General features: G+C 35.9%; 1 protein-coding gene across 2 annotated transcripts in view; it reads right to left on the bottom strand.

Annotated features, from left to right (window-relative positions):
* LOC149805633 (ataxin-3-like) overlaps positions 1-12,948 on the bottom strand; it is a 47,404-nt gene extending 34,456 nt beyond the window's left edge. For both annotated transcript variants that reach the window (XM_089950272.1, XM_089950273.1), the window contains exons 1-3: positions 12,896-12,948; positions 11,306-11,470; positions 4,879-5,015 (exon numbers count right to left, since the gene is read on the bottom strand). In XM_089950272.1, coding sequence (XP_089806398.1) covers positions 4,879-5,015; positions 11,306-11,470; positions 12,896-12,919 — 326 coding nt within the window. In that variant the 5' untranslated portion in view covers positions 12,920-12,948. The remainder of the gene's footprint in view (positions 1-4,878; positions 5,016-11,305; positions 11,471-12,895) is intronic.
* Between the last annotated feature and the right edge of the window lie 4,106 nt (positions 12,949-17,054).

Genomic DNA, 17,054 nt, shown 5'->3' with positions numbered 1-17,054 from the left:
TGAGATCTCACCAACCAAAATTTTCACTGGCAAATCCAGCAAAGAAAATAGGCTCTGGTAATTGGTCTATTTGGGTCTGGTTGGTTGTCTGTGCTGCTGCCACCGGAGCTACCAGATCCAATGTTTATCTCTGCAACGCTAAATCTCTGAGGTAAAAACTCAAGAAGGTTGACTCTGCATGCTAGCCAACAGCTTCTATAATGTCCCATATTGAAACAGTGTATTCGAAAGCGAGGCTCGCAGAAATGGCTCTAATCTCATGAGCTGTAATCCTCATGAGGTGACTCTGATCTTGAGAGATCTCATCAGAGTACGCTGAGTACATAACCCACTTCAACCATGAAGCAAGAGCTGGAGGGGTGATGCCTTGTTTTTCCGGTCTTGACCAGAAGGAAGTGATGTTTGCGCATGCCATGACTTGTCTGTGTGTTGTTGTTGTTGTTGTAGGGTTTAATGAAATTTTTCACCACAATATAGGCTATACATGGCAACCAGTATAAATGGTGGAGGAAGAACCCGGAAGAAAAACCTGGAAGACCACTGACCCACGAGAATTACTGGCAAGCTTTCTCACATACACACTTTGGCCGAGCCCAAGACTTGGACCAATGCAGACTGAGGTGAGACAACAGTAATCCGTAATGGTGAACGCTCTAGACCGCTGTCCGAAGTAGTGCTTAAGGGTGCAGACATGAGGCAACTCTGATTTAGTGAGACACCAGAGTAGACCAAGCATATGACCCCTTCAGAAGGGATAAAAAGTGTGAAGTGTAATATCCTGTGTTCTGTCTCAGACATTGCTTGAAACTTCGGAGCAGTAAGCTACAAGAATAGATGTTGCTCATGCCATGACTTGTCTGTGCATATAAGTACAGGGTGCAGACAGGATCTTGCATGGCTGCCACTCTAGACTTGTCTGTGGAAAAGATGAATGATGACTCGTTGGTTACCACCGGACGGCAACTGATTCTTGGCAACTAGGCCTGGTTGTGTAAGAAGGACTATCGAATGATCCAAAATGAACAGAAAGTAGTTTGGGTTGACTGAAAGAGCATGTAGCTCACTGACTCTGAATGCAAAAGCTAAATCTATCAGGAAGCATGTCTTGTATGATAGAAACTTTTCGAAGCATGAGCAAGTGATTCAAACTTGCTTGAGTTGAGCTAAGTTAAAACCCAAGCCAAATTCCATTTTGGAAACAATGTTATGGATTTTGGTTGCTGAAGATCAAAATTGTCAAACATATCTGAGAGCTCTTTATTATGCTCAACGTCAATGCGTCCAATATCATAGATCCCTGAGAGTGCAAACAGAATCTTGCATGGCTGCTTTTCTCAACCTGGCAAAGGAAGAGAGCAAGCATGGACATGGGTTGACTACCAACAGACGGTAATCTGTTCTGGGCTACAAATCCTGATGGTATCACAAGAGCCACTGAAACCTCTGATCTGAAGAAAATTCTGGTGAACATAAAGTGGATGCATCCCTCTTACTCTTTATTTTGAAGCTAAAGCTATCAGTAAACATGGTCTGTATGATAATGACTTTAGCAATGTTTAGGCAAAACGTTTCAAGGGGTTCGAATCTAACCATGTTATAAAAAAAACTGATTCGATCCCTATGGAGACAATAAAGGGATATTGGTCAAGGAAACCAACATTGTCAAAAAGATCTGATAGGTCTATATGCCACACAAACATATTGCCATGATAAAGGAATTTAGCCAATATCATAGAGTGGTAACCTTTGGTAATGATTGGGGTCCGACTGTTTCTCCTCCAAGAACAGAGCCAGAGAAAGTCAGCCAGTTGAGGGACAGAGTCACACAGATGGGCAATAGAGATGCTTACACTCGAGATTCTCGCCACAAATGAAGGTTTGAATTGTCTGACTCGCAAGACTGTCCTGGTAAAAGCCTAGCATGAAGATAGCATTGATTCAGGTTGGCCAGAATCTTCCTGTGTGTTTTATTGTTGGGAAAATTAGATCAGTGATACAGGGCTTGTGTCATCAAAGAGGGGCTGTCGGAGTCATCTTGCCATTCTGACCCCATATTTGTAGCACTGCAGGAGAGGTGGCACAGGCCCACAACCACTCCCAGGTGGATGACAGTGCATTGCACTGCCCAAGCTGCCTTGTCTGGAACCGTGGAGATGAAGCTAGGTAGCTGCTGATTCCACCTCATCGCCAAGCAATCGATCATCAGATGCCCTTGATGTGCTCAAATCCAAGTGACGACCAACTGATGGAGGGGACATTCCATGTGAAGGACATGACCCCTTCTGGACTGATTCTCGGCGAGGCCACAGATGCAACCAAAAGGTGTCTGAATTGTATATTGATTATGGAGATTGTTGCACCCATGTAGAACATGCCAAATCAGAATATTTGACAAGTGGTTTGTTACCTCCCTGTTTTGAGAATATAGGTCACCACCAGTGTTGTCAGATAGATTGAGTACCATTTCACATCCAAGATAGATTTTTATAGAAATGAAAGGTATTGATGACAGCCTTCCTTTTTAAGATATAAATGCATAGAGATGTTTCCCCAGGTGTCACTAACAGTAGGGATGGCCAGCAACAAGTGAGTACTCCCACCATGTGCATTGGCAGCAGTACTTTACGTTCTTTTCTGCCAGGGTTCTGCAGCAGGATTCCAATGGTCAGCCAGCCTGGACTGCCCAACTGATGTGGATGTGGTCATGAGTGCTTGATTAAGAGTATGTAAAATGGGTTGCCAATGTGCTGGCAAAGCCCGCATGATAAGATGGCTAAGCGGGGTCAAGTCCGCTGCTGTATAATAGCCGAGGAGTTGCAAGATCTCTCCCGATGAAATCCAAGTCTTGAACTAAAAGGGGCATGAACACAAGGGCATGAGCCAGATTCTGGTTGGTTAAGAAGTCCCAAATGAATGTAATTCTGGGATGTGTGGAGGTCTGAATTTCTCAGGTCATGAAAAGACCTGGATGATCTAGCAGAGAAGGAAGATCGTACCGCCTTGGAGTAGGATAGAACTTACTATGTGTTTCTTTAAGATGCTGACCAGGTACAATGCTGTCTATGTAGATGAAGATGCCTGGAACAGGGAGACAGTGGAATCCCTAGTGTGAGTGAAAGCCCAGGGACTGATGAGGGACAAAGGGAAGAATGGTGAGTTGGTAACGGTGTGGCAGTAAACGTGGAAACTAGATAGGGTGGATAGGGACATGGGAGTACACATCTGTCAGATCAAGACTAATGGCATACTCACCCTGTCTGACGGAGAGGTGGAATGACATTGCCGACCCTGACTTAAATAGGGAAATTACATCATTAATGCTACAATGCTTTTTCCATAATTTTATGGAAAAGAGACATGAAGAGATACACATGTATTCCATCACATTTTTCTCCTTGCACTTTGTGAAGAAAGTAAAATACGGCCCAATATATATATATATATATATATATGGAGATTAAAGCTAATCACATTTTTTTTAACCTTATTGCCCCTGTTTAGCTGAAGATTTTGTCAAAGAGAGAAAACATTAACAAATTAAATAGTAAATATAAAAAATTAAGTACATACCATACTCCTTCAGGGTTTAAATATTCAAAACAATCATATCCATATAGACTTCTCTTAGGTTAAATCCCAAGAATGATCATTTCGCATACTAATTTTCTTGGCAAGTACAACAATCCCTCCACTCCCAACAAATCAGATTTTTTTTTTTTGAGTACATGTACTTTTCCTGTACATGTACTTAGGCAGCTATTGTTTTTTTTATCTTTGCTCATGCTTTATGATACTTCAAATTGATGTCAGTCCTATTGGCAAGTTCAAAAGATGTCGCTGGTTGAGAAATTTACACAAGTAACCACCTGGCATTTCCATTCATTATAAGGTACCGTATACATAATACCCATGGGTAGCCACATTTCCCTATTGGTAACCTCATTAATCTGATCTGGCCTGCCGAATCTTGACCTCAAACAGGTGTTAGCTTTGAAAATCTGACTACAGCTGTAGCATATTTAATTAGCATGTAAATACCACACAAAGCCATGTGATTCTTGGACAATGGAAGTGATAACTAAAACTAGAAGGAATTGCTTACCTAGTGGTATTAATGAAATCTGGTACTGCACTTTTGTACAATGAGTAAGATCAGCCATCAAGTAAGTGAACAGTACAGCCTCTCCCTCTCTCATAATGGGCATATTTTTTATTTGATCATGAGGTGCAATGAGAAAACTGTGATGGAATTTGTCATGTTTATTCATCTTCTAACTTGTCAATTCTAATGCACATGTATCAAATTTAAACAACGTATATTACCAACAACATATATTACAAATGCATGCTGCTTTAGCACAATTACATCTGATGTACATTAATTTTTAGTACTGCCAATCATGTAATTGTTTAAAATCTTTCTCAATGTGGGGTCCTATATTTTTTCATACATGATCTCATTCCCAAAATGAAATAATTTTGTACACATTATTTTTCATATTTTTGAATAATTTTTTCACATGGAAAATTATGAACATACAACAGCGATTCAGATGACAAAACCCATACATAAATCGATTTGAAGTATAAGAAGAAGGTAAGATTTTCTGGAAAAAAAAGTACCGTCTTATAGGCCAGCAAATATGGTAGTTGTTGTGGGTTGCACTTAAATCTGAATAAGGTGTACAAATGGTACTAGCATTTTCAAGAAGTGAGGGAGGAGGGGTGATTATATAATGGGGTTTTATACTGTAATAAACTGGCACATTATCCAGGAGTCATTGTATATTTTTAGCGCCTTCAGAAACCTGGTTCAATTCAAACCTTCTGAACCACTAACAAACCCAGAAAGACTTTAAACTGTATCTTTAAACATACGTAGGATCCTGTCTTGCAAATCTGGCTACTGGATTCTTTGAGTTGTATGGCACCAACTCTAAGGCCCAAACTCTAACGGCTTTATCTATCACCTGGACAGAGAAAAAGCCACTATCATCATAATTACTGGATGGTTGCTGAAAAACGAAAAAGATCATCTTGAGTCAAGGTACTGGTGTCAAATTTAAACCTACTGCATATACATGCTTATGAGTCTAGTCCAACTGCAAACAACACAGCAAGTATTACGGTATATCTGTAATTGGAAAGATTTTATTTCTCTTTCAAGTCATGTGAATAACATATATTTTTTAGCTCATGATCTTGTATCAACAAGATTTTGTATTATTCAATTACTAACTGATTGATATATATGTTTCCCATCTCGAACAAATTTTGATTTGTTATCAATATCTGTCATCATAGATACACCAAGGCTGTTATGTTTTGACATCTGCAACACTACGGATGGACTGCATGTTGATCCCATGCTCACAGGATACATTGAAATCTAATTCTATTTGAACTTTTCTTGCATATCTATGAACCCAAGGTTAACAAGATGAGTATGCCACCAAAATAATTAACTTTGTTTAATAATGAAACATTCCAGTTATAAACAGAACCCATTGATGACTGAAGGAAATAAAAGCAAAATAAAAAACTTTAACTTAAACCTTTACATACGTCATCTATGACTGTTATCAAGACCCTGAAGTTAAACCAGTTGAGTAAGTTGCAAAGGAATTGTTTTCGCTTCAAAAGTAGATCTGAACTATAAAATTGCAAAAATTGCTATTAGGTCATTCATATAGGCATATAAACATGCATACCAAATTTCTTTTGTTTACATCACATGGATTTTGCTAAACCATGCTAACAAAGTTTCTATTAAAACCCAGTAGGTAAAAAAAATGCCCAAGTGGGTCTGATATTGCTCACCTGCCTTACATCTGCCAAGTGTAAAACAAAAAATCTTGATCAGTATCACGTTTTCTGAAGAAATTTCTTCCAAAGCCATTGATTGCACACATTATAAAAACAACTGTTTCAATGTTTCTTATTTTTCATACATTCATGATGGCACATCAGCATCATTTCTTCAATACTGAAAGGCCTCTATGCTGGGATGTTTCCATTACAATTGGCCAAATTCTCCTACTTGTTCTTTTTGAAGTCATTGCAAGGATTTCAGTTTTAGTTACAGTGGCTATATTTGATGGCAGATTGGCATCATTTTGATAAACTTTAAAGAGGATGCATTCTGCTGAATTTGGTTAAATTCTCTTGAGTGTTTTTATTGTGAAGAAGAGTTTAAAGGTTTTTCTATTTTCAGTAATGGCAGCCATATCTGATGCAGATCAGCATCATTTGTACAAAATTGAAAGCTCTCTATGCCAAGACGCTTTCTGTAAAATTTGGTTAAATTCAGTTTGAGGTTTTTAAGAATGAGCCCCTTAGATTTATTTCATTTTTAGTAATCGTGTCCATATCTGCATTATATAACAGCAGATCTGGCTATTTGAAGTTTGCAGTTGAAACCAGATATTTAAGTCAGTACAATCAAGGTACCGGTAGTCATTCCTTATCGTATTATGGTATTTCTTCTGCAAATCTGAAAGGTGTCCATACCAAGATGATTTCTACCAAGTTTATTCAAATTTCTATAACAAAGAGTTTCATCAAGATTCGTCTATTTCTTTTAAAACAATGGCCATATTTGATTGATGGCAGATTGGCATCATTGCAAAATTCATGTCTTCATGGCAGGATGCTTTATGGTATTCAGTGGTTTGGGGGAAGTAGTTTTAAGCTTTTTTCAATTTTTAGTAACATTGGACAAATCTAATTGTCAGTTGTCATCAGCCTTCATTGCCAGAATGCTGTCAAATTTTGTCAAAATCTGTTAAGCAGTTTTCGAAAAGCAGCCATTTTTAAAGGTTTTTCTATTTTTAGTAATGGTGGCCATATCTAAATGCAGATAAGCATAAGTTATACAAATTCAAAGTCCTCTTCACAAGGATGCCTTCAGTCAAATTTTATCAAATTCTGTTAAACATTTGTGTAGATATTGAAATGTCTTTCTGTTTAGTAACATTTGATACACAGGGGATTGGCATCATTTTTAAACAAAATTAGGAGGTTTTCATGCCAAGATAATTTCATTTAAATATACAATTCTGTTAAGAAGTTTGGGGAAAAAGTCATTTGAATTTTGTTGTTTTTAGTAATGGCTGCCATATTTGATGGCAGATCAGTATCATTTGTATAAGCTTGAAAGATCTTCATGCCAGAAAGATTTCTGTCAAGTTTGGTCAACTTCTATTCAGCTTTGTATAAGATGTTATTTTACAATTTTTAAAGTTTTAGTAACAGTTACTTTTCCAATTTTACTAACAGTGACTATATTTGAAGCATACTAGCACCAACTGTATAGATTTGAAAGCTCTTCATATCATGATGCTCTGTGCCAAATTTGCTCAGAACGGGCCTGGCGGTTTAGAAGATGAATACAGGAATTGTTAACAGATGCATGGCAGATGCAGGACCATACCAAAAGCTCACAAACATATATGTAATGACAAGCCATTCCTAAGATTTATCAGAAAATAATTGCTAAAAGGAGAAACCATGCAACTGAGAAGTTGGCAAAATTTGTTGAAAAAGAGCAAGTGTGTAAACAAAGATCAGCATAGGAATCTTGTAAAAAGGAGTCCCTACAGAGTTCCCTACTTGTAAAAGGGTCCCTACATATTTACTCTTAGATATGCTAAATACAGTTTTGCAAAGAATAATTTTATGGTTGCCAAAAAACAGTACTTGCAAACTGAAGGCACAGTCATTCGATCATACCTAGAAATGAAAAATTATGCAAGTACATACATGGGAGAATGGGTAGATGAACTGTTTCAGCAATGAAAACAACTAACAAATGCATACTGGCAATTTGTTGACAATATCTGGAGTGTATAGATCCATGGACTTGAAGAATTCATGGAATTTTACAGGCTAGTAAATTCAATATACTTAAGAATTCAAGCAGAGATGTGTATTCTTCAGCAAAAATGGGCACCATGACATTGCTAGAGAGGGGCTACATCAAAAGAAACCAATATCAAACCCACTGACAAACATTAAAATCTCCATATTCAATCAAGTCATTCAGCTATGAAGTGTGCAATATCCTAGGGACTTGGAATACAAATAAAACAAATTTGCTCAGAAAATGAAGACATCAGTTGGTAACAATGCTTTACTTGCAAAAGCATGACTATCCTTTATAATTCAAAGATTGAATATGTTACAAAGAAATATCTTTTGAGAAGAAACTAAAAGTGAAATCAGACCATGTGCCACTGTTATAACACTCTCTCCAGGATTTCCAAATATACATTAAACATTAATGAAAAACCTAATAACCTTCCATCAATCAGAGTGACTAAAGCAGATTTTCCCAAATCTACCACCATTCAAGTGAGACAACAACTTATAGAATATTTTAGTTTGCAAAAAACACAATCTACATTATTTCAAAGAAAATGTGTGTAAATACTACAGGAAGGATTGTGCAAAATGTAAAACTGTCATAAAATTCAAACATTTCTAGTGGACAAACAGGAAGAAAAAAATCTAAGACAATATAGATTGCCTTGCTGTGGGGATTATTTCCTGTTTTCTGTATGAATTAAACGGTCTACAGTAGATACTTCTTACCAAAGAATGCAGCTAAGCCTTTCCAAAATTATAACCAGAAAAAATGATGATCCAATTGCAAGCATTTAATACAGATCTATGTACATGAATACTTACTGGTAGGTATTGAGAAAGTATATGGTAAAAATCATCAAGGTTGGCAAAAAAATCATTCTGATTCAAAGGGCTAAACACTGACTCCAAAAAGACTAAATTCTCAGTGTGAATTGTAATGAAATTTTCATAGAATGTGACATGTAGCAATTGCTTTAGTTTTGACATTAGATGGTGCATGTTATGTCACTTACATTCAGAATCCACTAATGAAGACAAATTTTCTAAACTGTATGGAATCTCAGGACATCTCTATGTATGTGTGTGTGTGTGTGTGTGTGTGTGTGTGTGATTTAGATTTTTAAAATTGCTTAAATTTTTTAGTCAAATTGCTATGTCTGCAGTTTGGCAGTTGATACTGATGCCTAGTGCTGGGGCATCATGCCAGAGACATGTAGCTTCATGTTCCACCCAGTCACATTATCCTTATACCAGGCCAACCAGTCCTAGCACTAACCTCTTAATGCTGAGCACCAAGTGAGGCAGCTGCCAGTCCAATTTTAAAAATCTTTGGTATGACTCGGCCAGGGTTTGAACCTATGACCTCTGTGTGCATGTGTGTGTGTGCATATATATATATATATATATATATATATATATATATATATATATATATATATATATATATATAGAAAGAGAGAGAGAGAGAGAGAGAAGACTCAAAATACCAAATTTTAACCAATTTTATCCTGAATAGGACTATGGTCATAATACCTCATTCTATCTTAATACGATTATTGTCATAGCATCCCATTTTATCCTAAATACGACTACAGTCGTACTCTACTACATATGTGTGTAGTGTCTCTAGAAACATGTGTTATACATCACAAATATTTGTGTACTTCTTCACCAACACAGGAAACAGTTAAAAAATGCATGCACAGTGAATTTTTTTTTTTTAAAAACATGGTTAGAAAGGAAACTGTTGGCTTGAAAATCAATCAATGAAATGATGGACGACAATTCAGATGCAAACATAGATGTTGATAGCGAGGGTAGTGACACTGAAGTTGACGATTTGGATTCTGATGATAATATAATACTGGCTTAAATGATGGGTTAGAATTGAATCAAGTTGATGAAAGAGATGATGCATGGCCTCATGCACTTTTTGACAGTGATTCAGAGAATGAAGCTGACTTTGATGGCTTTCACGAGGAACAGGTCTGGGATGATTTTTCACCTTGGTTACAACCACAATTTAAATTAAAGTAATATTGTTATTACTGACATAGTGATGATGTGGACTTCAAAATTTGCACAAAAATTGTACACATTAATTACCTTTATCTTTCTGAAAGATTTCTAGGATAATTTGTGATAAATTTTCATGAGAAACTGCACGCTAAAGTACATGTTTTAAAATGTGAAGTAAACAAATTGTTCCAGGCATTTTGTTTAGTAAAATTATTATACCTTTTGAACTAACAGTGCTAGAAACTTCAAATCTGGACCAAAATAACAGAAACAGAATTATCTTTATTTTATTCACATACTATTAGGAGCATTTAATTCATCTTCATGAACAAAAGATTCACTGAACATCATGGTAAGGTTTTAATTTGTTTTTTTCTTCTTTCAAATCATATTTCAAAATACAATTGTGAGCATGTACATTGGTAAATTATAAAAAAAACAAAAAACACCTATCACTGTGTTGCTAATTTTATTACCTTTTCAGAGATACATAGTTTTATATACTTTAAAAAGGAAATAACAATGTTACAACATTTTTAGTAAACATAGTGAAGGTCATCAGAATTTCTGCTGCTGCTGCAGTATGATGCTCTGTTTTTCCAGAATGTATTTAGAATTGCTTCTCAGGAATCAGGCACTGTGGTTAAAATTGGTAAACAGGATAAAATGGGTTAAATAGGAAAAAAGATAAAAAGACAAGAACACTCCATTGTGCACATACACAGTCTGGTCATTGCTACTATTTTAATTTTTTGAACTAAATCTAAATGTTTCATCCACAGCCCTTTAAACAGACATTCAAAAGACAGAGTTCAGTTATAAACTTAACTAATCTTATTGTGTATGCAAGTCCACATGGACATGATCTCGCAGCAGTTTTTGTTTTATTTTACTGTCTCCCTCTTCTTCTTAATGTTTATGCTACTTCACATGTGTTTTTACTTCTAAATTGTTAGGAGAGAAGATACGAGTACCTTGCATGTTACATGTCAAGAGGTTGTTTACCCATTTCTGTGGATGCAAAATATCACATGGTTGGGGACAGATGTCACTTACATCTTGCACTGAAATGAGGATCTCTATTTTCATTCTTTTATCAACTTCTTATTTCTTTCTTTTCATTTTCTATTACATAAAAGAAGTTAAAATGTGCCCTGCCATACAGGGACAGTGGATATTATGCACTTTCCCTGGATCCACATCCATGTCGATGAAGTTTGATTACTTTCACTTTTGCTGACTTCTACGCATTGTTTTTAATGCAAATAAGATGACCAGTAGAAAATCCATCATATAATGTTAGGAGGGACATAACTGACTTTTAACAGGCTAAATATCTCAGGGACCAGATGAGTACTGTCAGGCTTAAGAGGCAAAATGCCAATAGGATCTAGAACTTTGTGCAGAAAATACTAAATACCTCTAAAAATCGCCTGTACGCCTCTGACTGCAGTCCTGCCTCTGCCATCTGTTGTCTCTCCTGCTCATCTAGCTGGCTGGCAATGTCAGCCAGGTCCGTTGGACTGAAATATTGACCCTGAAGGAGGGCATTGAGGCAATGCTGGGCACATAATGACCCCTCTTGCTGCAAGGGAACAGTATAGAAGTGATAACAGCAAGAAGTCCACTGCATCTGATGGCTAGGTTAATAAAATAACACCAATGACAATGGTTAAATATCCCTGACTATACTGAAAATACTGTAACTGCAAGCATATTGAATCCTATTTCTAAAAAAAAAACATGATAAACAGCATTTAGCAACAAAAAAATAACTTCATAAATTTCAATCCAGATCAATGAAGCCTATACCAACAGAACTTGAAAACATGTCCATTTGCTTCTGTTAGAATTTGAATTTATTAGAAAAAAAGACATCAGAGTAAGTAAAGTCTGACTAAAACATTATGACTTTAATATGTAGAAAAGGGCCAATATGGGCTGCCCAATTGTGTGAAAAATTCCTGAAACTTCGACTTATCATTCCAATGTTAACTGACATCAGAACATGCTAAACAGCGCCATTATTTGGGTAGTAAGACCTCAACCCCCAAAACATAAACATCAGGGTTGATGTCTTACATTTTAGGACTAATGTGTACCTCCTTATTTGCTCAAGTGGTTTTAGAAATATCAAACTAGCCATTGCAAATATTGGATGCATCAGCAGATGACAATTTTTGCTGAAATGGACTGATCTAGACACCAGAAAAGTGCACTGAGCAATCTGTCCGCTCATTTACACTGAGAGCTTCCAACTGTTTTGAAACAACATCACATCAACAAAGTTAGAGACCCCTTGGCGACAGGTTGAAAATTCTAAATCAATGAAATTACTAAGTTTTGTGCGTTTGTTATATTCTTGATCATTTTTGTTTTTAAAAAACGTTAGCGGGGTACAAACAAACGGGAGGGCAGGCGAATGCTATGCACATATAGTGGTAACCAATTTCGGTTTGGCAGCTGTGCAGACCTAGCCTTAACGTTGACTTTGAGGTCCTTTAACATATGGTTCCCTCAAGAATACTAATGTAGACCATCAGGAAGACCAACTAATTTAACTTGTTGGTCTAACCCTGAGCTCAGGCAACTCCAGTGAAGCACTGGTCAACTGCAGCAATTCAAAAACTGTTCATATTGTACATGCAAAATCAATTTTCAATATCACTAATATTCTTTATATCTGCACTGCTATTCACAGTATGCCTTGATTAATTTCTCACAAAATTTCTTTAGGGACATCCTAGCCCTACAATTTAAGCCCTCGTCCTTGATACTTACGTTTTGGGCGTCGAGCACTAAAACATAAATAACGTTTGAAACGTCTTACATTGTAGGACTAGGGACATCCCAAACGTACACCAACCCTTCATCTCTTTTTAAGACTATGATTAACCTATGTCCTAAACAAATGCATACAACTAACGCTTCATACAAATTTGGACATATAGAGTAAGTTTATGAAGCTTTTCAAAACGACTTCATTAGTATTAAGAAGCTATGTTTATACTTTTTCATGAAAAATCGCTTCCATTACACGGTTTTGATGAGTAGTCAGGAGCAGGTAACTGTAAATGACTGGTCTCCCTAAGTAAAGAAACGGATATGAAAATACAGTAATGTTAAAGCAATTAAAGTAATCAAGAGTGAAGAACAAATAATATTTTACAGTTTTGTTTTTGTTTTTATATATATATTTTTAATTGTTTGTCCAAATTGTTTATCTATTTACATTAATATGAAAATTGATGGCGCTGGTGTAAAATAACGGAACTTGCATATGGCTCTTGAAATAACCATGCCAACAACACTTTTTATATTTTACCTTCAATAATACTCTGTGTGTGTGTGTGTGTGTGTGTGTAATTACTTATTGCACCCTCGATGTAAGACACATTATCTATCATCTATCTATATATGTATATGTAAACGTTGCCAGAGTTTGGTAAGAAGATATTCGTGTACACTCTTTATATCTTTCTGTCCTATATTGTGCCTACATTTTAGTTAATAGTATTTCTTTTCGTGCTTTAAGAAAAAACCTTAATTTTCTGACTGTAACCAAGTTAGTCATTATATTTAAATCATTACATCAGATAATCCTCTATGGATGGAAATCTAGATGATGATTATGACAATTTTCTGATTGCAAAGCTGTAGTCATTATACTTAAATTATTATATCACATAATCCTATACTGAGGGAAGTATAAATGACGATAAGATTAAGGTTTTCTTTTCGTTCTGCATCTTTATATTCGCGATATTATTATATGGTCCCGATATGCTACTAGCGTCATTTTTCCATTTTTTAAATATTTTGTTGTTGTTGTCCTGTCTGTCTTTACGGGGTGCTTATATGAAAGAATCTATTGTTATCTTTTTACTAGATTCGTAAAATTTTAGTTTTCGTAAAGGGACACATACGAATAAATTAGAAAAAAAATATTTGTTGTACGCAGTAAATGTGTTACTTAAGAATGCCTGTAGGTAAAAATATAGGTATGCTTTGTTACACCTGTTTTTTGAACGATTCTAACACTAACCCGAGAAACGGAAGTAGCCACGATACATTGAAAAGAAATAAATCCGTTTAATATAATTTATTTTCTTAGTTTGGTGCAGTCTTTCAAAGCCTAAATTCTTTTCTAAATAAAGAAAATATTCATGTACTGAAGAACTTGTGGAATTAATTGTTAAAAAAACCCCCCACAAATCCACGCTTGGCACGGTAGACTTTAGACGGGGCCTTATAAAGAGTCCATACCGCAGTAGTATAGTGTGTATATATCTACTATCCGAAAGATCCTGTATGTAGCTCATCTTCGCTAGCTAAGGTTCAGATATATTAACTGATCTAAAATGTTATCGGATAGATACGATATTTCAGTGCTTCAAATATGTTAACTGCATCCAATCAAAATCAAGTTGTTCAGATTTCAGCACTGTTCTTACTCGATCAAAACAAGGGAGCACGCAGCTGGAATGGATCTCGTAAATAAGCAAGTTTCCACCGCCGGTTCGTGTTTGTACTGTTACGTATGTATGATTTGATTTAAATTTGATTTAATTTAATTGTTTGTAAGTTTTAAAATCATTTTGTTTTAATTTTATTATATGTCAAAGTAATGCAATTTTGTTTACTAGGAATTTGATATTTTCCAGAAACATAGTTTGACCTGATTGTTAGTTGAAACACCGAACTTTGTAACTTATGTTGACCTAGTTCCTGGACTTGATTGAGAACCAAGGAAACAACTTTTTTAATTCATTTTTAATGTGTGAATGATAATAGTGAAATCGAGGCTATACTGGACTACGTGCCATGAGACTTGTAGATACCTTCTAAACTAGTCTAGAATGTGATCACGTGACCCTCATCCTGAATTTGTTTCTTTTGCGTCTCAAGTTACTGTATAACCTTTGTTTATAGAGAAATTAGGCGGTTGGGATTTTACACTGGAACGTGTTTGTTTGTGACCAGTTTGGAGTTACATTTTAATTTTTATTCAAATTTTTTGGATTCTAAAAGATTAATTAATTTTCCTGGAAATATTTTAGTGGCATACAGAATTCCTTAAGAAAGACATTTATTTAAATATTATTCGGAAATTCAAACACTGAAATATTGTTTGTGCATCAGCAAAAAACTGTAGACATAACAGCATAATGGTGGCGCACTACAGTTTCGTATTTTGCATAGGATTTTAAGGAAAAAGAATTTCCCCGGCTTTCCTCACTGGTTATACTGGCTATTTAAAAAGACCTTACATATCTTACGTATAGCTGAATTCCCTTTATTTTGGTGTATGATTGATGGGTGTAATATGGGTTATGGAGTATACAGCTTGGCCTTACTCCAGATATGCACCTTTCAAAAAAGTGATAGCTCCACTTGGTCATTTTTACTTACTGAACTTCAGAGGTAAATTGTATAAAAAAGAATCGATAACATTTTTTACATTTTATATATTTGGTAATTCATTCATTGTACTTTCAGAAGAGACAATTTTTTAGTCTGGCAAAATTCGTTTTCCCTATTTTAATAGCTGCTGCGGATAGTGTACTTTAGACTAATTTAGGCTGATATGTTTAGCACAAGGGAGCAGTCATTTTAGCTGACAATGTGCTTAGATCATGTACAGTTTCCAAAAGTACAATATCCAAAGAAATGTCAGCCACATTACATTAAAGTAGCATAGGGGTATGCCAACATTCTCTCCACTGTGCATGTTTTAAATGCAAACAACTTCACCTTACATACGTCACTCTCTCAAAAGTACATAATACCTGGTGAGCGCCCCCAATACTACTTACAGTATAGTCATCGCCTTCCATTTTGGATTTTTTTTTGTCGGGACTCGAACTTTAATTAGTTAGAACATTTCATTATTAGTATTTCTAAAATTTAATTCGTGGATATGGCATAAACTCCTGTTTAGAGTCTGCTTTACCATCATATGGCATGTATAAGCCCCATGTAAGGTCCTGTTTAAGAGTATGATTCACCTCAGTATTGTATGTATATAACCCGGTATAAAGTCGTGTTTAAGAACCTGCTTTGCCATTATATGGCACGAATAAAACTCCGTATAAAGTCCTGGAGTAGTTTTGGATTTGATTCTTAAAACCGTAAGTTCTTATTTTTTTGTCATTTTTATAGTGTTTTTCCATAGAAATAAATTATTTGTTAATTTTTCAAAGATTGTTGTTTTCGTTGCATCTTTTTCTTCAAATGCACCTGTAATAGCTTCTCTCTGGTACGTAATCAGACTGACTTACAAAGTATCCTTTTGAAATATATTGCCTCCACCATTTCGACCGATGTACAATGCGATGTACATACTATAAAGTAGTGGAACATCGGATCGATCAGTCAAGGTGTAGATAGCTTAACATATCAGAATCTAACGAAGATGAAAGCCCCTATAATTTCCTTTGTAAAGCCTTTTTTTGCCAAGATGTGGCATGTATAAGGTCCGGTTTACAGTCCTGTTATTACTATAATATGACATGTATAAAGCATCGTATAAATCAATGTTTAAAGCCTAATTAACTCAGGTATGGCACGTACAAAACACATTATAAAGTCCTGTTTAGATTCTGCTTTACCATCATATGGCAGGTATAAAGCCCCATGTAAGGTCCTGTTTAAGAGTCTGCTTCACCTCAATATTGCATGTATAAAGCCCTGTATAAAGCCCTATTTATAGCCTGTTTTAACTTGACATGGCCTGTAGAAAGCCCTATTTATGGCCTGTTTTAATTTGATATGGCATGTATAAAGCCCCGTACATGTCCCTATCTAAAAGCCTGCTTTGCCATAATACGGCATGTAAAATGCTCTGTATAAAGTCCTCTTTATAGTCTGCTTCACTATTATATGGCTTGTATAAAGTCCCGTATAAAGTCCTGTTTACAGCCTGCTTCACCATAATATAGCATGTATAAAGCCCCATGTAAAGTCCTGTTTATAGCCTGCATCACCACGATATGGCATGTGTAAAGCCCCGTGCAAAGTCCTGTTTATAGCCTGCTTCACCATGATATGGCATTATAAAGCCCCTTATGAAGTCATGGTTATAGCCTGCTTCACCATGATATGGCATGTATACAGCTCCGTGTAAAGTCCTGTTTATAGCCTGCTTCACCATGATATGGCATTATAAA

Source organism: Sinohyriopsis cumingii, chromosome 2 (genome assembly GCF_028554795.1).
Source record: "Sinohyriopsis cumingii isolate HCF-2022 chromosome 2, ASM2855479v2, whole genome shotgun sequence".
Taxonomy (NCBI): Eukaryota; Metazoa; Mollusca; class Bivalvia; order Unionida; family Unionidae; genus Sinohyriopsis; species Sinohyriopsis cumingii.
The sequence above is the reverse complement of the archived record's forward strand: the minus strand, read 5'-3'. Positions and strand labels throughout refer to the sequence as shown.